Source organism: Elephantulus edwardii, unplaced genomic scaffold (genome assembly GCF_000299155.1).
Source record: "Elephantulus edwardii isolate Elephantulus edwardi_28Jun2011 unplaced genomic scaffold, EleEdw1.0 scaffold00214, whole genome shotgun sequence".
NCBI classification, from domain to species: domain Eukaryota; kingdom Metazoa; phylum Chordata; class Mammalia; order Macroscelidea; family Macroscelididae; genus Elephantulus; species Elephantulus edwardii.
In genome coordinates, this window is record NW_006399964.1 from 2,694,627 (window position 1) to 2,719,019 (window position 24,393).

At 38.6% G+C, this 24,393-nt stretch overlaps 1 protein-coding gene across 1 annotated transcript in view; it reads right to left on the reverse strand.

Annotated features, from left to right (window-relative positions):
• The window catches only part of AHCTF1 (AT hook containing transcription factor 1), a 72,490-nt gene that overhangs the window by 980 nt on the left and 47,117 nt on the right, over positions 1 to 24,393 (reverse strand). The window contains exons 26-34 of the mRNA XM_006897742.1: positions 19,840 to 20,032; positions 18,256 to 18,459; positions 17,030 to 17,447; positions 14,761 to 14,881; positions 12,995 to 13,095; positions 10,148 to 10,350; positions 6,790 to 8,623; positions 1,371 to 1,504; positions 138 to 220 (exon numbers count right to left, since the gene is read on the reverse strand). Coding sequence (XP_006897804.1) covers positions 138 to 220; positions 1,371 to 1,504; positions 6,790 to 8,623; positions 10,148 to 10,350; positions 12,995 to 13,095; positions 14,761 to 14,881; positions 17,030 to 17,447; positions 18,256 to 18,459; positions 19,840 to 20,032 — 3,291 coding nt within the window. The remainder of the gene's footprint in view (positions 1 to 137; positions 221 to 1,370; positions 1,505 to 6,789; positions 8,624 to 10,147; positions 10,351 to 12,994; positions 13,096 to 14,760; positions 14,882 to 17,029; positions 17,448 to 18,255; positions 18,460 to 19,839; positions 20,033 to 24,393) is intronic.

Consider the following 24,393-nt stretch of genomic DNA (forward strand, 5'->3'; position numbering starts at 1 on the left):
CCACTGCATAAGCAGAAAGCCAGTCAGTTATAAAATGCACCTAAAATTTAATTTTGTTGTACATTTTAAATTCCCTTGTAAAATGACTCTTCCCTATTTTTGAGACACAAAACAGTAATCAGAGCCCAGAAGCCCACCTGCGCGCCTGCTTTGTTTTTGGCGTCTTGAGTCGTTTCACCTCTTGTTTTTCCACAGTTTCTGTCAATTTAGGATGATCTTCCTACAGGAGGGAAACCAAAAACCTTAAGGAATTATCCACTGGAAAGGCATATTTACAAAGTTCTAGGCAGAGTTAAGGGATCTGGCCAAAGAGTGCTAATGAATTAAAATTCAACAAACTGACTCTCTGGATATTTACTAGTAGAAACCCTGGTTATTTAAAACTACACATATACAACTAACTGATCCACAAGTCTTGTCCATTTTAATGTTCCCAATGCACACTGCCCTCCTAATCTCATGACTGAATTCAGGCAGACTCTCAATGAGAGGGACTAAGAGTGACTGGAGCAATGGGTATGCTATACAGCGAGTATAGCAGGGATGGTTAAGGACAGCAAAAGCAGGGATGGTTAATGACAGCGAAGTATTTAGGTCTGAGGCTCATAGGGTCACGATGAGTCATGACAGGCCCTAACAACAAACATATATGTTAGACTACCAGAGACCAAGTCCCCCAAATCTCCTGAATCAACAAGGAACTATTTAAATTATAAACATGGCTACCTGTCAAGTTCAAGAACTCATCCATTGTACTGTTATGGTCCACAGATATGTAGAAATGATTCTTCTGTCTGTCTCCCTCTCTCTAACACACTCTCTCTCAGCCTCCTTAACTAAGTTATTCTGCAACTCTCTCCACATCTGATGTTTGAATGACACTGCTGTGGCTCAAGAATTTCTTTTAAATAAACACACCTAGATGATCCTGGTAGACATTAAAAGCTTTTTCTAGCAACTACACCCTTTGTTTATTTCTCAATCCGGTTAGGTTCCAAAGACCAGGGTGTTACGGGAAAATGGTGATTAACCACCACTGCATCACAATATCCTGGCCCAGCGAAGCTGACCCTGATTTCAGCCAGCACCCATTCTCATCTCACCCTTCAGAGCTTTTATTGCCAGATTTATGTGGCTCATGCACGAAGTAGTCAGATCACAGAATGTTCAGTAACACAGGAGGTGAGACATGAGTATAAATTAAACTGCAGTAGCCAGAAATACCATCAGGAATGTGCCACAGATTTGTCTTGAAAGACTGAGGTCCCATATGTAAACAAGGCAATGACTAGTGTTCTCAAAACAATGAACAACAGCAAAAGCTTTGGTTTGTTAACAAGCATACAAATAAAATACCGTGCACTCCTTACCGATTTATCTATAAGCTTGGACATATCTGACGAATTTTTTTGTCTGGTCCTCAAAGTAGGAGGTGAGAAGACAAATGGTGAAGATAAATCTGAAACCAATTCTTTCAGCTGTGTAGAAGCTTCTATTTTCTTAGCTAAAGAAAGATTAGGGGAAGAAAACCAAATCCACAACTTTTGTAAGAATTTCTATTAACAAAAAAGCGTCAAAATGCTATACATTATTAATTAATCAACCAAGACAAAGAACAATGCATAGTAAGTACATAAAAATATAGTTAATGCTACACAATAGCTTACAGTACTATCTCATGAATATATTCTATAAACCCTTGAATAGAAATTACAGCTCAATGCTATTTCATATTCTATTAAAAAGCTCTATCAAATGTCAAACTGTTTATAAATGTATGTAGTTCTAATAGGAGTGTGAGATTAGAAATAAAAGTCTTTATCTTTGCTCCCAGCGAGTATGTGGCAAAAAATAAGAAATCATAACATTTCTCATCTTCTCCAATCTTATGTCACACCAGAATCTATTTTTTTTATTAAATAATTGGAAAACCACCAGACTATCCAACAGGAGGAGCATGTTTAAGCAAACGAAATGTAACATGTCAATTTTTAATTATGTAATAAAACCAAATCAAATACATAAAAAAGCCACATCCATTCAGATTTCTGAAGAATATTTAAGAGGATCTGAAAAGAGTCAGAACATTTGGTAAAGAAAAAATTTAAAATAATTCGTATACACAAATATCTTTTTTTGTGTGTGTATACAAAGACCTAAGAATAAAGGATACAGGGAAAAATGTGGTTAGAATCTGTAATTTCCAATTTTCTATAGCAGACACGAACAGTTACATTAACCAAAAATAATACAATAGAAAATATAAAATACATGTAAGTATTTAGTAAATTTACAGATGACAATTACGTAAAAATGACTAATACAAGAATTACTGATGGTGTTAAAATCCGGTACCAAAATAGCCTATGTTTACTAGGTTTACCATACTTCTGACCATGGAAAGTATGAGTTATGTTAATGATGCTCTTTTAAAATCATTATGGGGTTGGTTTGGTGGTGTTTTATTTATTTTTTCTTCATTTTTAATAATATACCAAAGTAACAAAAAAAATGTTATGTAAAGGTTCTGGCAGACCAAGCCAATAAAGTCATGGATAGAGATTATTATTAAAAAAGAGAGAAGGGGAGGTGGTTTAAGAAAAATACTGAGCAAGCAACAAATGCTGGTGAGGTTGTGGAAAACTGGAATCCTTATTCACTGTTGGTGGGAGTGTAAAATGGTGCAACCACTGTGGAAGCCTGTATGGCGCTTTCTCAAAAAGTTGCAAATAGAAATAGCATTTGACCCAGCAATTCCACTACTGGGAATATACCCCAAAGAAACCATAACTGGCATCCAAGCAGATACATGCACACCCATGTTTATCGTAGCTTTGTTCACAATAGCAAGGAGTTGGAAACAACAAACGAATGGATAGAGAAGCTGTGGTATATTAACACAATTGAATACTATGCTGCATTGAAAAACAAGGAACTCATGAAATATTATTCAAAATGGGTGACTCTGGAGGACATTATGCTGAGTAAAATATCTCAGTCACAAAAGGACAAATACTACACGGTGCCACTGTTGTAAAACAGGACTGAAATCGGGGCTGGGGGGAGTCTGAGAAAGATGGGTTCAATAATGTATACTGCACTGAAACTGTTTAAAAGGGTTATGTGATTGGATATATTTGTCATGACAGGAGTCCAGAGGGAAGGCTGTATAGTGGAGTGGACCTGGGGGGAGAGATTGTAAAACAATGAAAGAATTTTTCTTTTACTTCTCCAAGAGTGTAATGTACTAGAGGGGAGAGTTAGGAGGGGAGAAAAGTGCAACAATGAATGAATGGAAATCCAAAGTCTCTGTAAATTTTCATTGAAATTAATAATGTTGTTGTTGTTATGTGCCATCGAGTCGCTTGCGACTCATAGCGACCCTATGTACAACAGCCCTAAACTCCGCTCTATCCTGTGCCAATCGCATTGCCTCTGACACACCAATCCCGATTGCCCCCGTCACTGAATCAATCTACCTCACAGAGTGTCTTTCCCTCCTGCGCTGTCCCTTCACCCTACCAAGCATGATGTCCCTCTCCAAGGACCTGTTTCTCCTTTTAACACGTCCAAAGTGTGTCAGACGAAGCCCCAGAATCCTTGACTCCAAGGAGTAGTCTGGTTTAACTCTCTCCAGGATGAATCTGTTTGTTTTCTTGGCAGTCCATGGTACATTCAATACTCTTCTCCAGCACCACAGCTCAAAGAAAGGCATCAATTCTCCTTCTATCCTCCCTAGTCACTGTCCAACTCTCTGATGCCTAAGTGACTGCAAAGACCATGGCCTGTATCAGGTGCACCTTAGTCTCCAGAGAGACACTGTTGCTTTTGAGTACTTTAGAGAGGTCCCTAATAGCAGAATTAAAAAAAAAATACAAGAACCCTAAAAAAAGAAAAATATTGATAGTGATCTTTCATTTCCACAAGTATCATGCATAAAGATTTAACTTCTCAAATCTGGTAAAATTTGTTAAGCAACCCAGCATTTCTGAACTTAAAATAGGATGCTATCTTTTAAATTTATTCACAGAACAAATGCCTGTTCTTAATTTCATGCATACCCTTCTTTTAAAAACACACATACTTCCCATCTTAGCCAAACAAATTTATGGCTTATAATTCATGATTATGCACTGAAATGTCTTAACAAAACTGATAAAATCTCACATTTTAAACTAATTCTCCTTGCCAATTCTACTGACACAGTTGATTCTAATGCTTAATAACCTTTCAGGACAGAGCAGAAGCTCCCCAGGGCATATTCTATTCTGTGGATTTTTTTTAAAATAAATAAATAAATAAATAAATATTTATTTACTTTTATTTCAATGAACTTCTACAGAGGTTTTGGACATGCTGTGGATCTTTACACAAGCAGATTGTTTCATTTTTCTCCCAAGGAATGGCTGAGATTTGAAAAAACTGACCTTTCAATTAGCAGTCAATGTTTAACTCACTGTGCCAAGTGTTCCTCCTCTTTGCAAAGCAGAGATGAAACCACCTTGATTACCACCATAAAGAAAATGAACTCTATGGTATTACTGTAGTGGTGAGGAGATGGGCTGCTAACTCAAAAGGTACTCAGTTCGAATCTACTAGCTCCTATGAGGAAGAAAGATGGGAGTCTCCTTCCCTATGATTAACTAACTGCCTCTGAAAATCTGCAGAGGGTCAGCTCTGGGCCATTACTGACTAGATGGCACAAAATACAACCTCTCAAGTCAAAGAAGTCCATGTGTGGCACAAAGAGGTAAGTACTAGACGACTAACCAAAAGGCTAGTGATTCGAAAACTACCCAGCAATGCCTTGGATGAGAGGCCCATGATGTGCTCGAAAGGCTCAGAAGACCCTATGCAGTTCAACTCCAGTTTGCACACATGCTTTGCTTTGAATCGAATCAACTCAACCCCTAATACAACCAAAAACAAAGGCTTGAACAAATTTGGACAATGTCACCCAAGTATAAATTACATTTAGGAAATGATCAATATTCCTGAAGGGCTCTGCCTTGTGTTTGAGTTGTAAGACTGTAACAAATGTCTTTGCACAGTGAAGTTAAGAAAGTTTTAGTTCACAATATTTTAAACAGTTTCTGTTTCTCTTAGTCTTCCGTCAAGTAGGGAAGCAATGACAAGAACTTTTCACTCACTGATGCATTTAAAAGTGAGCTCTGGTGGCCCAGTTGTATGGAACTGCGCTCCAATCCTGACGGCAAATGGTTCGGACCCACCAGCTGCTCCATGGGACAAGGACAATTTCCTCCCGTGTGACTGAAAACCTGCTAGAGGGTCAGCTAAGGGTTGGCTACAATTTGATGGCACACAACAACAAAGCATTTAAAAGGGAGCCTTGGTGACCTAGTGTTAAGGTGTTATGCAGTCCAAAAAAATGTAGTTTGAATCTCCAAGTGTTCCACAGAAGAAGAATGGGCAATTTACTGCCTCTGAAAACCAGCAGGAGAGTCAGTTATGAATCACACTTGATTCAACAGCACACAGTAACAATGCATTTAAAAGGGCGCTCTGATGGCCTAGTGGTAAGAAGCTGCACTGCAATCCCAAAGGCACATGGTTTGAATTCAGACACACCAGCTGCTCCATGGGAGAAGGATAGGCAATCTCCTCCAGTGTGATTTACTGCACCTGAAAACTCTCTGGAGGGTCAGCTATGGGTCAGTTCCAGCTAGATGGCAAGCAGAAACAACAAATGCATTTACAAGTGACCCTGGTGGCACAGTGGTTCAACACTCCATTCTAATTGAAAGGTATGAAGCCACCAGTATCAGTAATCAGACCTGGTAATGTGCTCCAAGGAAATCATGAGGCAGTTCTGCTGTCAGCTAGTGCCCCTGTGACTTACAATCAACTCTCCTGCCAAGTAATGCCTGTAAAAAAGGTATCATGTAAAAAAGACATCCTTGACAGCTTTCAAAAGTTTACGTAGCTAAAAGAACAAAGTCACTTACTGTAGTTACAAAATCTGAAGTGTTTTGCTGAATTTCCTTTTTTGGTCAAAGTTAATGTAAACAATTTTATCTATCTAATCATTCTTATTAACAATTTCCTTTAAAACCACACTCAAGCAACCTATTCAGCTTTAGGAGGGTCTCAACCTATCCCCTTCTCTATTGTTTCTTCCCTCCATTAAAATGTTTGCCTATTATAGGTAAAGGTGTATTCACACTGTTGGACTGATGCTGCCTATTATTAAGGCAGAGCTGTGACAGTCAAACAATATAATCATCAGCTCCCAGGCACCAAAGTAGGATGGATGCCCATGCATGGGGCACCAGTGACAATAGATATATTTTCAGTATACTAGTGACTTATTTTTCTCTCCTAATCAATCTGGGCTGTGGCTATCACTGGAGATGAGTCAAATGCAAAGGGACTTATAATGCTGGTTCTAGATGAGGGAAAAAGAAAAACAAAAGACAGAGAAGAAAACTGCCCTTTCTCCTGCAAAGCCACTGACAGGTCTGAGCCATCGAGTGCTTTACCAGGGCATTCTGTTCACCAAAGCAGAACGGAGACGAGAGAAAGAAAAAAAAAAAGAAAAAAAAAATCAAACCTAGAGCAAGGGCATCTCAAGGCCTAAAAAGTTTCTGGTAAACCATAATCTTTTCATTTTTAAGAGAATAAAATACTTAGAATGTTCCTTAACAATAATATTTTTAAGGGTAAGCAATCAAATACAGTGCAAACACTGTCTTGAAATAATCTACTAAATTTAAGCTGAGGGTTTTTTAGAAGATAGAAACAAAGTTTTGAAATAAAGCAAAGTAGTACCTTTCTCTTTCTTTGGAACTTTTGACACAGATGAAAATAAGAGAGGCTCACTGGCTGGTTCAGAAAGGTCTGGCAGCAAGATACCCCTGTTAGATCGAGTCCTTGTGCTCCGAGAGGAGTCAGTCAGAACAGAGGCAGCAAGCAATCCTTCTTGACAAGCAGATTCTTTGCTTGCCACCTCTTTAGCTAAGCGCTCTTCTGATACTGTGTGTAAGGAGCGTTTTTGGCTCTGCTTCCTATTGCTTTTGGTAGTACTCTTCTTAGAACTTGCCACAGGAGCAAGCTCTTCATTTGGCAATAAAACAGAGACTTCTAAAGCTGGCTTTCCCATGTCAGTATTTTCACTTCTGGCTGGAGCGTTCCTTGCTGACCTCCTCTGGCTGATAAGAGCCTTCTTTTTTGGGGGGCTCCCCTCTCCCTCAAAAGCCTTTGATCCTGGACCTGCAGATGGCTCGATTTTTCTTGGCCTTCCACGTTTCCTAGGTGTGGCAGGTATATCAAATTCTGCCTGAGTTGTCAATTGCGATGACTCAAATTTAGAGTGATCCATTGCATCTGATATACTCACATCTTTCTCTTTGACTTTTCTGCTGCCTTCAATAGCTAAATGCTGGTCACTGGACTTTGATTCCTGTTTAAATTCTTTATCTTCAGAGGCTGTCAAACGAGCACTTCTCAACTTTCTTATACTTCTGTTAGGACTTGCCACTGTATTAATTTTTGGATCATTTAACATTTCAACTCCTTCCTGATTCGCAACAGACTTTTTAACCCTCTTAGGAGTCTTTTTTGAGGCAGAGGTAAGTGTAATTTCTTTGTTAAAAGAAGTTTCTTCAGTGGCCGGTTCCAAAAGCTGAGATGACTCTAAATGTCTTAACTCCTTACCTGCAGGGAGGTGTGGCTCCTGTCTTGCAGGGTCACTGCTTTCCGAGGTGTCTTGGTCAGTATTTCTTTTCCTCCTTCCTCTCTTAGGAGTAACAGGAGTTTGAGGGATCCGCTGGCTCTGAGCTAGTCCTTTGACGTCATCAGGAGAGACATTTTCAGAAGCATGAGAAGTATTTTTTGTTCTCCTACTTTTCTTTGTAACAGAAAGCCCAGGAACACTAGCAGCGGGAGAAGCAGCTGGCTCCTCCTGTTGTGATGGGATATTAAGGCTCTGGACACGGCGTCCTCGCATGCGAGTTCTGGAGGCAACTGTGTCCTCTACCTGGCTAACATTTTTAGTGACCATACTGGTTTCCTCCATAGTTTTCAACGGAGTTTTGATTAAGCTGGTGGAAGGCGTTACTTTGTGGCTTATTAAAGGCATGTTTTCATGAATAGACTGTTCCACTGTTTCCGAAGTTGCGTCTTTGCTTCTTGTGTCTTTAATGACACCTAGTAAGTTCTCGGCAATCGCTGTTTTAATGGGTTCAGGCACATATGGCAAGGTCTCTCCTTTTTGAGACTCTTGGTCACTTTTTATGAGAGAAGGCAAATTTGCAATATGCCCATGATTATCATCTTCCCCAAGGTGCACAAATTCTTCCTCAGTTGCTGTGTCAGTGGCTTTAACTAATATGTTCGATGCTGTGAAATCATCCGTTTCAACTTCTCCTTCTTCACCTTCCAATATTAAGGTAAAGTTGCTCTGAGCCACAAAAAGTTCTCCATCCCCTTCGGCAGCATCACTCTCAGCAGAGTCTTTGTTATCAGGTAAGTCATGAAACTGGTGTTCAATGGTATCAAAATTATACCGAAATTTAAGAGTTCCTGAGGGATATAACTCATTATGCGAGAGATTCCTAGTCTCTTCTCCTAAATCTTGAGCTTCAACTTTTTCACTTTCAGTCACCTACAATAAAAAGAATTAAAGGTAAGAGATTAAAGATTTTTATTACTTATAAATCCACTTATTTTAAATATAAAGGTTTTTAAATGAGCATCTCACCTTTGGTGTACGTACATTAACACAAACTACATTTGATATGGTTTATGGGTTTACTGTATAAAGATTATCCATTTAAACAATTACGCTTTCTCACTCAGTCAAAATAACTAAATAATAGATTTTGAGATTATGACTGGAATTAAAAGCAGGCATACCACATTTCCCTGGCTTAAAAAAAAAAGTCTTAACAAAACCTTGCAAAGCAGCATAATGCTAACAGCTCTGAGAAGAATTAAGGATTTATTCTACTCTCACTCAAGAAAAAAATTAACCAGAGAAAAAGAAACAACCCCCAAACTGTGTGATAATGCCCAAATCTCCTAACGATCTGCACTTTTCTAAACAGCATGATCCCCATAAGGTTGAAGAAGAAGTCACCTACATAAGCTCCCTTGGGCTAGACTCAATCCTCTTCCCTTTGCTGGGGCTGCATAAACCATGAAATTCCTAAGGCTTTCAAGTTCAGTACCTCTCCTGCAAGGGTTTGGTGGAGGAAGGAATGGTCCTTGCATTTACCTTTTGGTAAGGGAAGGGGAGAAAAAGGAGGAGGTAGAAAGTAACAGAGAGATAGATCTCCTGACCAAGAAGGTAGAACATCACCACCCACCTACACAACATTTCCCCCACACCCAAACAGCAGTGAGATGACAGATGAGAAACTCCCAGAGACGAGGAATCCCACTCATACCATGCACCCACAATTTTTTATTAGCTCCCCAAGATAAAAGATTAAGGGATTTTATCCTTCCAATTCAGAGATCATTCATGAAGATCAATGAATACATAGGACATTTTTGGGAGTTAAACTTCCAAAGTTCTATGACTAGATTTGGATAGGTCTTAAATATGTTTGCTGTATAAAAATTACAGCTTAATAAAACATTTGGTGAAATTTTTATAAATAGTAAATGACAAAACTCTTAAAAAAAAATCTGTCTAGAGTGAATGGGAATTTTAATCCCAGCCAGCTGAATATTATTCTTCCACTGTGGGAACAGAGAGGGGGAAATCCTGTTCCACATTATCTGATTATTTTCAATTAGAAATAGATGCACACACATGTACATGTACACACACACACACACACACACACACACACACAAATATATACTGTGAATAGTCTAAATGTCATTATTTTTTTAGCTGTTTTCTAATAGCAAAAAAAAACCCCTTTAACTAGATACTAAATAAAAATTCAATTACTAAATTGTGTCTTTTTAATAGTCTGGATTTTCATGAAAACCAATGTATTACTTAAAAGTTATATTCTTACATATCCCACAAAATATTTCTTTATCACGTACTGGTCTTGTAAGGTTTCTTTTTGGGGATAGCAGTCAAATTAGTTAACGTATTCGGTTGGAACTATAGTGTCTTAAGACCTAATGAAACAAACTAATAATAAAATAAATTTATAAAAAATTTTACATGAATTTCGTGAGCATCTGAAGGACCATCAGAAATTGGAGGCTTTTCAGCTGATAGATTTTGTTTTTGCACATCAGTATCCATTTCATTAACTTCTTTTAGGTTCAATGCTATTTCCTGATCAAGCGTATGTTCAGAGATAATAGGACTTTCAAAGGCAATAGGATCAGAGTCTCCGCTATCAGTTAAGGTATCCACCAGAGCTGAAAGAAAAACCAGAGTTAATCTTCCACATTTTACACTGAGAAGAAGGCAACAATACACATAAGAATTATCATGTTGATGATAACTGCCATAATTTCACAGCATCTAGATTTACATATTAATGCTGTTTTTAGTCACTATTCCATCTGTTTAAACAGTATGTATTTGCTTTCCATAGGTAAGGCACAGAAGGTAGTTAAGATCAGGCATTAAAGATGACACTGGTTTTTCACAACAAGAGTATAATTTCTGTCCTTATTGTGAAATTTTATCATGATGATACTGTTGTAAAGAGCTCAAAATGTTTGATCCTCATTATTCTAAAAATTATATTCACACAGGCAACTAGCTACCCATTGTAGAATTACACGTTGTTGTTGTTGTTAGGTGCTGAAAGAAACATCACAACTTTATTAGCAATAGATCTGAACCCTGTCTCCTGTCCTGTGCCATCTCCAACATCTCTGACACACTTGAGCTTTTGCTGCAGTCTCTGTCAATCCACCTCGATGAAGATCTTCCTCTCCCTCAGATCTTCCTGTCCGTCCACTTTTCCAAGGAACAGAACTGGATGAGAACATGTAATCTGGCCTTGAATATACCTGCCTCTAAACACTTCTGGAACACTCTAGTTTAGCAGAAAGCAGTCAAATGGCCACAAATATAGCCCTCCACTTCAAACACCTTCCAACTGTCCACAAAAACTTTCATCACAGGAAACAACTGAGTATGAAGTGTCTGTGAATAGTTCTTGACCTAGTACGTTCAAGTTTAGGAATCTACCAACAAGAGATACTGACCCAGAAGGGGCAAAGAGATACAAAGAGGAATATTCACTGCAGAATTAAGACAGCACAGGAAACAGACAACTGACAAAAATGAACACCAATCCACAATAAATGGAAAGATCACAGCCCCCTCTATCATGGACTTGATCTCTTGTTACTAACGCCTAAGTGAAAAATGTAGTTGGGGTTTTGGTAAGCGGACAATATATGATAAGCAGCAAATAAAAAATGACATTTACTGTTTACTAGGCACTCAGTACCAGTACTAATACTTAACATATACAACTCAATTAGAAGAACTATAATGGGTACAAGTAATATTTCATTTAACAGCAAATCTGACAGGGTTTAAGAAAAACTATAATGGGTACAAGTAATATTTCATTTAACAGCAAATCTGACAGGGTTTAAGAAACTACCCAAAATCTTAAGAGTCATTCAGTGCATATCAATTCTGACACAAACAGTTTGGCTCAAGTCCCTATGCTCTTTAGCGTAACAAAAGTTTTGGGGAAGTATGTGTGTACATGTGGACACACTTACCCTGCTCAACTGCTAACAATTTGCAATATGGGCAGACATGTTATAGATTTTCCCCTTTACATGGAAAGAGAATTCTCTATTTTAAACTGTATCTCAGTGCCAGTTGGTTTTCAGAGGTTGTAAATCTCACGGAAAGAGAATGAATGCACATCATTCTCCTGTGGAATAACCAGTGGATTCGAGCTAAGTGTGGTAGGTATTTTTTCCCCTTAAAGTAAACATTTATTACAATCTTAAACAGGGAAAAACAAAACAAACCAGTTTGTTCAAAATTCCCCAAAGCCATATTTCTAAGGTGACAGGGATATTAATTAAAATCACAGGCTCTACGATTAACAGCGTAATTGTAAAGAGTAGATGAATTACTACCAGGGAAATCCTCAGCTAGGTAACATGCAATGGGGACCTGATAAGGTGGGGTGATTAAAGGCATTGATCAGTAGTAAACTAGAATATAAAAAACAATGTATGTGAAGAATTGTACAAGATACAATGTATGTAAACTATGTTCGGACAAATGTAAGAAGATAAATTTTTAAAAAACCCAACCCCCAAAACACACTCTTAGCCTTAACAACTCAATGGAGGGTTTTCTATGAGTCGGAACCAATTTGACAGCAGTGAGTGGAATTTTATTTTCCTCAAACACAATAGGGAGTTCATACAGAAAGCATATCTTCATGTCTATAAAGCAGAATGTGGCCAGAAGCCTTACACACAGTGGTGAAATGCTCAAATGCCAACTGAAAAATTAGAAGTTTGAGTCCTCTTAGTGGCTGCAGGGGTAAAAGACCTGGAAAGGTAAAAGACTTTTGTAAAGATTATTGCCAATGAAACTGTCTGGGCAGTTCTAGTCTGCAAATTGAGTTTCTACCCTGGGAACAAAAGATTGAAAACGTTTGTCCAATCCTGTGCCAACAGACACATACACATAAAATTAAATCAATACCACAGAGTGGTTAATTTCTCTGAATAAATTCAATCTAATACTCGTCAGGCTTAAAAGATGCCCCATGCAGTCACCAAAGTCTCAGAAGAGCAAATGGTTACATGTAGTTTAGCTACTTAGTTCCTCTTATATGTTTCAAAGTACTGGATGTACACAAAAACCATTCTACTCTCACTGTTTAAGTCACAGAGTGCTTCCATGAAACGCTCTATTCTGACAGCTGACATACTCCTCAGAATGCCACAACTATGCAAGGAAACCTGAGACAAGAAATCTGGACAATAAACTCTTCTGTTCCTAGAAAACTTTTTACTCAAAAATCACTAAAATGAAATAATCCTTAGGTTCAAAAACAATGCTTACATTTATTGTTATCTGCTGTACTTGCAGAGATGAAGTTTTCAACAGATCCTTCTAGTCCTTCATCCAAAACTGGTACCACAGATTCCGGGAGGAAGACTTTCCTTTGGAAAAAGAAATACTGCTTATAAATGGAATATATATTTATAAACAGAATTCTACACGTTAGTGGAAAAGATCCAATTTTGCTTTAACCTTCTCTAGCTATATTCACATTCTGATGAAAACTGAGGTTCAGAGGAGTTAGTATCATTCAAGTTCACTTTACAGAGCACTATATAATTTACAAATGAATTTAGAAATTACTTGTTTTTCCTGAATTCTAATAATGTACTTTGTTGGGGCAAGAATGTTATGAATATAAACTGTAAATACAGTGATTTGAAAATGTAAGTTGGCCTGCATAAAATATATGCAGGTCAATTTCTCTAACTTGTGTTTAAATTCTTTGAATAAGCCTGTTAAAGTACAAATGTTTTTATTTACCCAGTAACTTCAGGCTCAGTATTTAATACTACTCAGAACTGTGTAATAATGACTAACTTAGAATGACAGATCTGTTGTCTACTCATCATGTAAAAACAGTTGAACAGGTGCCATGTACAGCTTTGCGCTCATCTATCTCCTGAACTCACTAGAGTGATACGCTGATTTTTACAAATAGGATATTAATAAAGTAAATTAAAGAAAAACTATGTATTGAGAATTACACACATTTACTTATTTAGAGAAATGCTTTGAAGAATGTTACCATTTATACCAAATCATATCATTTATAATAAACATTAAATAGTATTTTAAAAGCAACAAGCTTGCTCAAACCATTGATATTCACATAAATTGTCACTGGTGTCCAGAATTTATTCCCACTTGATTGCTCTCTGCTTCGTGATTATCCATTAATTTAAAAACAACATTAGCTTTCATTAACATTTATAAATCAAGTAATTAGAACTAAGTAATAAAGCAATCTGGGTAATAGTTTTTATTGGTTTCTCTCTTTCTATGCATGCTTTTGCAAGGATTCTAGCCAACTTGAGGTTTTCTTCTCAGAGCTCAAGTGTACATGTGATCAGGCTCAGCTGTTAAGACCTGACTGGCAGGATGTTGATTTCTATGAAGAGTAAGTGAGGCCATTTTCATGAATGCACATGAAGCAATGAAACAATCACAATGCCCTAAATGATCCATTTTAATAAGGAACCTTTATTATGACTTGGTAACTGCAGAAGCCACTATTTATGTGGCCCCTACAACAATGCTATTCTTAAAATACTGACATGCAACATTGTTTGCATCCAGTCTTACAATGACTGGGTCAGATTAGAAACCAAGTACTTCACTAAATCATGCTATTCCAGGCTCAGCTGACATTCAATAAAGAAAGAACACTTTCTAATCCAAGACCGTTTAATGCTTTTATAGCTAGCGAAATGGCATCCATTCAATAGACCACTGTCAGGGTGATAAAAGAGCTTTCCTGGCACAAAGCTTTCACTGTAACAAATTGGAAGGAAAGGAGAACTGTCACTAAATAAAAACTTAGCTAGAAACCAGTGACAAGAGAAGGATACAGAGGAATGTATGAGCTAAAATTTGATCCTCACAAAACTATAAACACTGAAGAGTATGAAAGAGGCAGACCTCAATCCATATGTGTATTTAGGGGATTTGAAGATTTGGTGGTAACTACCAGAATTATAACACAAAACTATATAAATGAACTTCTTTCTTAACAGAAAACACATTTGCTTTTCCTTTTAACTTACCCTTCGTGGACTGACGGTGCACAAGAAGTATCAAGTCCCTGAACAGGGCTTGACTGCTCAGGCAATTCTAAAATTGTCCCCTCTGGAATGTGATCTTTTGTTTCCGTAACTTCTAAAGTGCCTATAAAGCATAGAGAAAAGAATACTGACAATCTTAGAAATGTCAGAGTTTATATCTGGTTTTAGATGGCCACTTTTAAAAAAGAGTTCTTGGGTCTGCTTTTTTGTCTTTCAGGTCTTGCCTTGAATGAGATGGTGGCAGTTTCGTCTTGTAACTCAGACTCCCATCCTCTTCCACTTTTCCCTTTTCCTTTAACATACATTGTTTCAAGGGCTTTACATGTATTCAGTGCTCAACATTAGGCTAGCAAGCCCATTTTAGAGATGAAGAAAACTCAAACGGGGAGTCAAATTTCGCTTGTCCAGCTCTAAAGTTTGTGCTATACTTATGATACCTCACAAAACCCACATATACTTTTATTTATGAACCTCCCTAATTATTGTAAAAGGAGCGCAAGTGGCTTAAGTTAGATGCTGGGTTGATAAAAGAAAGGCTGGCACTTTGAACTTAAGAGCTGTTCCTTAGGAGAAAGATGGACAATCTCCTCATGTTAAGTATCCCTCCTTGGAAACCCCAAAAGAGTGGGCTCAGATTCAAAATCAACTCCACGGTAGCAGGTTTGGCTTTTATGGTTTAAGTATTTTAACCTACTGTCACAGACATTATCATCTAGTATTTGACCATGCAAAGATTTTAAAAGAACCTAGAACATCAAAAGAATAACTTTCCAGACATTATTATGTACATACTTTAGCTCTTAGATTGATTACTACCTATATTAAAGATATCTCGTATTTTAAGAATCTTAGGCCTAGTGTCAGGAAGCTGCACTGCAATCCCAGAGGTGCATGGTTCAAATCTACCAGATGCTCTGCTGTAGGAGTGACAGTCTCCTCCTGCACCAGTCAGATCCCATTTGAAGGTACACATATAAAAAATGTATATATAATAAAATTTAAAAAAAAAAATCTTAGATAGAAATCTTAGTTCAATTTAGACAAAAATTTTCCAAATGGAATCACTTATGGTCCAAATGTTCATGGTTTAAATTTACTTTAAATGAACATGTTTGAAACATTTTCATTTAAAAATGTTTCTATTTTGTTGTTGTTGTGTACCCTTGAATTGGATGCAACTGGCACAGGAGGAGATTTGCCCCTCCTTCTCCAGGCAGAGCATCTGGTGGGTTTGAACCACATGCCTCCATGATTGCATCACAGCTTCTTGCCACAAGGCCATCAGAGTTCCCTTAAAAAAACCGCTTACACTTTAAAATGTTCTTATTTAGGCTTTACAACTTTAAAATTAGGCACTGCCTTTAAATACACTTGCCAAAACTTTTTCTTAGGTAAATAACCTAAAAACTAGCCTTATGATCCACCAATTTTAAGTTTTTCTTAGTGTTCTTCAGGAGCTCTGGTAGCCTAGTGACAAGAAACTGCATTGCAATCCCGAAGGCATACAGTTCAAGGCCATCACCTGCTCTATGGGAGAAGGATGGGCAATCTCCTCCCAAGCAATTTACTGCCTCTGAAAACCTGCTGGAGGATCAGCTATGGGTCAGTGGTACTCAACAAAAACAACAACAACAAAAGTGTTCTCCTACAGGGAGCTTTGATGGTAGGGTATTGCACTGCCAGTACAAAGGTATGTGGTTCAAATCCACCAGCTGCTCCACAGGAGAAAGATGGGCAATCTCTTCTGCAATTTACAGCCTCTGAATATCCACTGGAGCGTCAGTTCTGACTTGACAGCACACAACTAAATCTCTTTCTGTCCTTCAGCACAGCATTTACAAAAGGACATGACAGCTCAACACAAGCTCAGTGGCATCCAGTTACAGAGCTCTGACTCTGAGTTGAGCCCCCATTAAGCTTCCAAAGCTGTAAAGCTCAAACGGAGACAGTCCAAGTCTCAGGGTCAGCAGGGCAATTCTCTAGGGACTATAGCACCAGACTGCCAGTTCTTTCAGAGTGACTGAAGGCCCTAAAGAGAAAACAGTCATCAGACCTCAAACATCGACATTTCCCTCCAACATCGCTGCTCCCCTCTGCCATGGTTCTAAGTTGAAAGAATAGCTCACAATTGTTGTCTAACCTCGATGTTTTGCTCATGGTGGGAAAAAAGAAAGAAAAAAAAAAATTCCACTCCTTATTTTATGGAGGAACATGGATGACAAGGATGAACACTGTGAAAATAAATTCTTACCAGTTTGTTTGTCTCGGTGTGGAGAAGTCACTTGTGACTCGGGCTCATCTTTATCATCTTCCATTTCCACTGGTTCTGTTAAGTTAGTGATTATTTCAGCTGAAGAGCCTTCTTGCTTAGAGGCCCTCAAAACTGTATCTTGTGACTCTCCAGGGGATGGAGCATCCTGGTACTCCAATGAGGTGAGGTCTGATCTGGTTGAAGTCATGCTGCTTTCTTTGCTCATGTCTAGTTTCTCCAAAGCTTGGGAAGGCGTATCTAGTGACATTATAGCTATTTCTGGATGGTCAGTCTCAGGACCACCCAGGGAAAAAGATATGGGTTTATCTTTGCACATCAGCCACTCGGTTTCTGCTTGAAGTGCATCTTTGGCAAAAGGTGTAGTAATAAATGCCCCGGTTTTGCTTCTACTGGCAACCTATTAAGTAAGATTTTAAAAAAGAAAAAAAAACAAAAAAAAAAACAAACCAACAACTTTAAAAAAAAAACTTTACTATCAAAAATTAGTTTAGTCTTTATCGCATCCAACCTTTCTAGACTTCATTTCTCTTCCTCACAAATGTACTAGAAGAATTTCTTTAGATACATAACTGTTTCCATAACTGGCAAGAAATTGTAAGATCAATAACAATCATAAATAAATGGGCTCCTATTAACCTATAAAGAACTCTGGTTGCCTAGAGGTAAACAGACTGTGAACTCAAAAGGCAGGTGGTGGCTTGAATGCACCAGTGGCCCCAGAGCAGAAAGACGGTAATCTCCAGTGCGATTTACTGCCTCAGAAAACCCACTGGAGTGTCAGCCATGAGTTGGTTCCGACTCAATGGTAATAACAACATTATCAAGATACAGTGAAATTCCAAGATACATCTTAGAAAAACAGTGAGAAGCTCAATAAAAGAAACAAAATGCTGTAAGTAAAAATAAAACTAAAAAAATGCCAAAAAGAACAAATAAAATCCCATCAACTAAGCATTAGAAGGATTATGCTCTAGTTCTACTTCTGTCACTAAATTTTAGTGCACAGGAGCCCGATCTCCTTACCTGTGAACTGACTAGCGCGGCTCAGTCAGTTTCTTAAGTTTTTGTCTGACCTAATGCTTCTTGATTTCATAAGCATTTACAAGATTGTAACAATAACCTATAATGATATTGTATGCATTTTTATTTGATAAGGGCTTATGATGTGTTTTATTTGGTTTCTCAAAAATTATTATTAAACTCACTTCAGTAGTCCACTTGATGGCAGAGCCTTCCTCCATGAATGAAATTTTTGTTTCTTTTAGTCGTAAAGGAGGAGTAAAAGACCTTCCAGAGGACAAAGAAGGAGATGCTAAAGGTGTTGTTCGAAGACCAGACCTTAGGATGGATTGAGGGGTGAATTCTGCAAATCCAGTGGAAGCAACCGACATGGCCAAAGTTTTAGCTTTCTATGACAAAGAATAAAATGCCACCATTAGTGTTTGTGAATGTCAACTACATAAGGCAGAGTAGAAAATCAAAACTGTAAGAGTGCCTCTATTTTCATTACCAATAGACACACTGACTACTGTAACAGAAACAAACAATAAAAACATCATGACTCCACTCAACTTTTTCTGTATGTAAGGCCCTCAGGCCAGTCTTTCATTGTTATTGTTCAGACATTCCTCTAGGTCGTATAGCCCTGGTGTACAACTTGCCGTCCCACTGCCACTTGTGGTTGCTGTGAGGCTGAACACTGTGACAATGATGTGTCAAATGCGTTAATGGTTGGCTACCCAATGTGGACAGAGAGTGGGGTGGAGCTCCCCGATCAAAACAAGCGTGGAAGAAGGAGTGGCATCCACTTCCATAATAGCTTGCCTCCAGAAATGCTATGAACCTGGAGAGAGGATGAAAGGCACCCAAGCGTCGAGGACTCTCCTTCATAGGGTCGCTAACAACAACAACAAGGCTGTTTCTGCATGCTGCTGAGGTGATTCTGATTCACAGCAGCCCTGTGACCGAGTTGTACCACCATCCAGGGTCTATGGGAGCAGACCACCATATCTCTTCACTCCAGGAATAACAGGAACGTTCCAATTACAGAGCTCGTCAGCAGCTCAGTGTTTAACTATTACAAACCCCAGGATGCCTTTTCACAAGGCTACAAAATGGAAAATTGCATTCAGAATCATTCTAGAGACTCTGGTAAGTTTCACTGTGAGTTCCATTTTAAAAATAAAGAACTAATTAATAAGGTAGACAGTGTTTGGAATCTAATACTCTTGTTGTTGTTGTTAAGTGCTGTCGACTCATAGAGACCCTATGAACGGAAGACCTGAACACTTTTATAACTTTCATCCTTTCTCCAAGTTCATAGGGTTTTCAGAGGCAAGCTATTTTGGAAGTGGACACCACTCGTGCTTCTAAGCTTGTTTTAATCAGGGAGCTCCAGCAAACACATCTTGGTAATTTAATAACGTTATGGCTAGCATTTATAATAGTATCTTTTATTCAGCTTGAAAAGTAGCCCTATTGTTTTACTGTGATGTTACATATACCCAGAAAGATAACCCGGAAAAAAAAAAAAGAGAGAGAGAGAAAGGTTCTGAGATTCAAGACAGAATGCTAAGGAGCTAAAAGAGGTAATATCTATAAAATATGATGCTAATTAGGCAAAAGAGGAAGACTGATTAGACACTTTTTTAACCAAGTAGAAGAAAAAGAAGCAAGAATAACAGCTTACAGCCATTAGTTACCTAGAAATAAAGTTATCACAAACTTATTTTCTGACACCTGAAAATAAAAACTGTCTTAACATCATATGCTGGATATGTAATACTCACCTTAACAACAAGAGGAGTTTCAAGTAAATTAAATTCTGATGCACCCGAGGTGTTTTGAGGTGACCCTTTTAATTCATTTAGTGGTAATAAGTTGGACACTGGGGACAAATGAGAAAATCCTGCGGTAGGGGATGGCTGAACAAAGCTCAAATACTGTGAAGCCTGGGGAACAGGACGAACCAAATCCAGGAGTCTGTAATAAAAGTACACATATATTATATAATATCTATTTATATATTTATTAGTAAATATAAAACATACATTTAACTGCATACAGGGAGCTCTAGGAGCTGAGGGGTAAGGACTTGTGCTGTCAACCTTAAGGCAAATGGTCCAAACCCAGCAGCTTTGTGGGTAAAGACAGGCAATCTCTGCCCGTGCTATTTACTGCCTCTGAAAAAACTGATGGGAGGGTCAGCCATGAGCCAGTTTGGACAACACCATCAAGTTAACCAAATTGCCATCATGAGCTCAAAAGTTTAGAAAAGTATTTATCCAGTACTAGGGGGAAAACCTGTTAAGTCTTTCTACTTTTCCACTATTAACTCAGCCTCTATTATATACAGGTTCCCACTTGACGACAACGAGTATGTGCCAGGCTCTCATTTTCATACGAAGATGACTATTAAACATTGAAAACATGTGATATAGACTGACAAAAAAAAATCATTAAATAAGGTTTGTTGAGAAAACAGACCTTCAAACTCTACTAACTGACTTCCCATAATGTTCCAATTCTAGTTCGTATTAAATTGTAACACCAATAACATTGATAACCTGTCCTAAAACAGCACAGTATAAGTAAGATTAAGAATGTAATTTACAGGTAATTAGACTGACATTTTCAGATTGAAATTTGTGTACAGGACATTGTCCATACCCAGTCTTCCTGACAGTTATAAATTTTCTAGTTATAAAATCAGTTTGTTTTACTCCCCAACACGCCTGTATGATTTAGTAGAGAATAACAAATGTTTCAGTGTTTAAAATCAAAGTGTCTGATTGTTGTTGATGCCTCTGTAATTCTATCATGCAGGAAAAGCACCCATAGGAAGCATTTCCTTAATCTGAGGTTATACCCACTTATCATTTCCTCTCAAACATAGCCTTGTGCTCTCTGTGAAACACTGAAGAGAGTTAAGAAACTCCTTCTGGGTTCAATTTCTGTCCTAATTCTTTTCCTTCACGACCTCATTTGTATTCAAATTCTGCACATGTATTTACTTACTGGTACACTGAACTAGATTCAATATAGAACCAAATAAACACTTTCTATTGTAGGGATATGTGAAATGCCTACTTAGGAATTACTGCTTGCCTACTTATGAATTACTGTTTACGTATATCACAGTCTGTGAAATACTCTAAGAAGAGCAAAATTACTATATTCATAAAAACAAAATTATTATTATTTAAGGAAACAAATTTATCAAGACAAAGTTATTTTTTTAATAGATACTTTTCAAAGGAAATTCTAAATACTGCTAGATCTCAGGATAGCCACAATCAATTAAAAAAACCTTTTCTGGCCCTGATCCAAATAAGCAATATATTTTGGATCAAACAAACAGAAATGAACAAAACAGCACTTAGCTTTACTGTATGCAATGTTCTTGACAAGTTTTATTTTATTGCAAGATATGCTAGTCAAAACCTACTAAACTTATGGCTCACTAATGCAAACCAGTTTTAAAGAGAAGGGATTTAGCAGCAGTAATTTTAAAAATAGCAGGAGTGGCATTTACTGCTTAAACAACATGCCTCTGTAAACTCTATGAACTTTGATAAATGATGCTAGTTACAGAAAAGCTTCAGGCCGTTTGTTCACAAGGTTGCTATCAGTCACGTTTGACTCAATGGCAACCAAGTCTTATTTTAGTTAGCCCTGTTCTGTATGTGTAAATACTGGTTTTAATGGATTCTCACTGGCCACTTATTATATCTTTACGTTTTATTAAAGCCTTCTTTTCACAGAAAGCCTGTAATTAATTAAGCAGATAAAGATCTAGGGAAAAAATGACTTTAGAGAAAAAGTACAGCTGTAGCCGGTAGGGCATTGTGCTAAGCCAATTTTGTCATGGCTTTCTGCTGATGGCTCAAATCCACCAGGACGCTGAGGGGAAAAGATGGGAAATCTCCTCCTGTGGGATTAACAGCTATGCTAGGTGAGGACAGGACACCCAAGCCAAGTTGGCCAGCTTACAATGTGAAAGAACAGTGGGAAGAACAAGTGTCCACTGTACTAGATCTGCCTCAGGCTCAGGCCCAGGAAAAAGCCACAGACTGCAGCCAAGCATGTGCACCACCAGACAGCCCAGCAGGGGGAGTGCTTGTGCACCTCCACGGGGTGTGGGACGGGGGTGGGAGATGGGCCTGACACTAAGCTGTGTAAGCCAGTCTCTCTTTTTTTTTGGTCTGTGTGTGTACCATCAAATCAGATCTGGCTGGTACAGGAGGAGATTGTCCCTCCTTTTTCAGTAGAGCATCTGGTGGATTCGAACCACGCACCTCTGGGAAGCCAGCCTATTTTCATATGAGCAAGTGCTGCTCAGGCGCAGACTAAAGGGCAGGCACCCTGTCCTAGATGGTGCTATCATCAGTCTTGGGCCCAGCGTGCAGTAGGCACTCCCCCTTCTCAGACTCAATGCCCTGCAGGGCAGGAGTCACTGAATGTGGAGTACAGCTGCCCTCTTGGTGCCAGATAAAGAATGATGTGAGACTGTTCTCAAGTAGATGAGGGGTACAGGGAATAGTCACAGTGCTGTTCTGGCAAAGGGCTGAAAAGCTGGACAGTCGGAACGTTCTACACAGACATGCCATCCAGGGTGGATTTCCCACTCCTCAACAATGACCAAGTCATCAAACTGCAAATGATCCGGAACTGTATTCTGAGTGATCTATCCAGAGTGAAGAGATTGAGATTGTTAACAGCTTTCATTTGCTTGGCTTCACAATCAATACTCTTGGTACCAACAGTCAGAAAATTAAAAGACTTATTGCACTGGGAAAGTCTGCTGTCAGAGACCTCTAGAGGATACTGAGGAGCAACTATGTCAGTCTGAAGACTAAGGTGCACCTGATCCAAGCCATAGTCTTTGCAATTACATCAGAAAGCTGGACGACTAGGGATGATAGGAGAATCGATGCCTTTGAGCTGCTGTGCTGGAGAAGAGTATTGAATATACCATGAACTGCTAGGAGAACAAATAGATTCGTCCTAGCAAGGGAGACCAGGCTGCTCCTTGGAGGCAAGGATTCTGAAGCTTCGTTTGTCATACTTTGGACATGTTGCAAGGTGAGATCGGTCCTTGGAGAAGGACATCATGCTTGGGAGAGTGGAGGGATAGCAGAGGAAAGGAAGATCCTCAATGAGATGGACTGATTCAGTGACTGGGGTAACAGGGGTATGTGTGTCAGAGACAATAAGGTTGGCAAAGCATAGAGCAGGGTTTAGGGACCTTGTACACAGGCTCGCTATGAGATGCAGGCAACTAGACAGCACAAAGCAACAACAAGAACCAGAGACACAAGACCTACAACAAAGAAAATTACAAAACACTTCTACAAGAAACAGAGACCTTAAAAGATGCTAGGGAATAACAGAAGCTCCCATCTATAGCACAAACCAACCATCAAATATAACCAAAAATGCACCATCAGCAGAGGATAAACCATATAACTGACTGGGACTTCCCAAAAATGAAATCCTTATGTGCTTCTCCAAAAGAGAAGTGACAGAAAAATATTAGGTGCTGACAGACCTGACTAGGGGTTCATCACAAAGGCATACATAGACACACTTCACCAAAGATGACAGTCAAGAACTAGACAAAGAAATGCCAATGAGTCAGACGTACCCTCCCCACAGAGCCTCCAGCAGGTTTTAGGAAGGATGCCAATTCCACAGGAGAATGACCATCTTGCTCTGGTGGAGCCACTGGGTGGATTCAAACCACCAGAGATACTGTTTTGGGTTAGAAGAACAACTCCCCTGTCCTATGCCACTATAACTCCCTCATTAGCTATTGCTCTTGTGTGCTGTCATGTCAAAACTGACTTGTAGTTTAGCCTCCAATGGGTTTTCAGCAGCTGTAAAATGCATGGTAGGAGACTGCCCATTTTTCTCCCATGGATCAACCAGTAATTTCAACTGCATGCCTTTGAATTGGCAGCAGAATTCGTTATTGCCAATCAAAACCACAATGAGATAGCATCTCAATCCAGCAAAAATAACAAAGCTCAGTACAACAGCAAACACAAATGGTGACAAAGGTGTAGGGAGATTAGAACTCTCAAAAACCGCCAGGGAGAATGCAAACCACTATGAAAGGCAGTGTGACACTTCCCTACAAAGTTGGGAATAGAAATACCATTTGATCCAGATATCCCACTGTTCGGTACAGATCTCCAAAGTCTACAACACTAAAGTAACATACACACACCAACACTTACTGAAGTAACAAAAAATCAGTTGGCTTTCTCTACCGTGACAAAAAGAATACAGAGCCAGAACTAAGAGAAACAATACCTTTCACAATAGCTAATCACAAGATT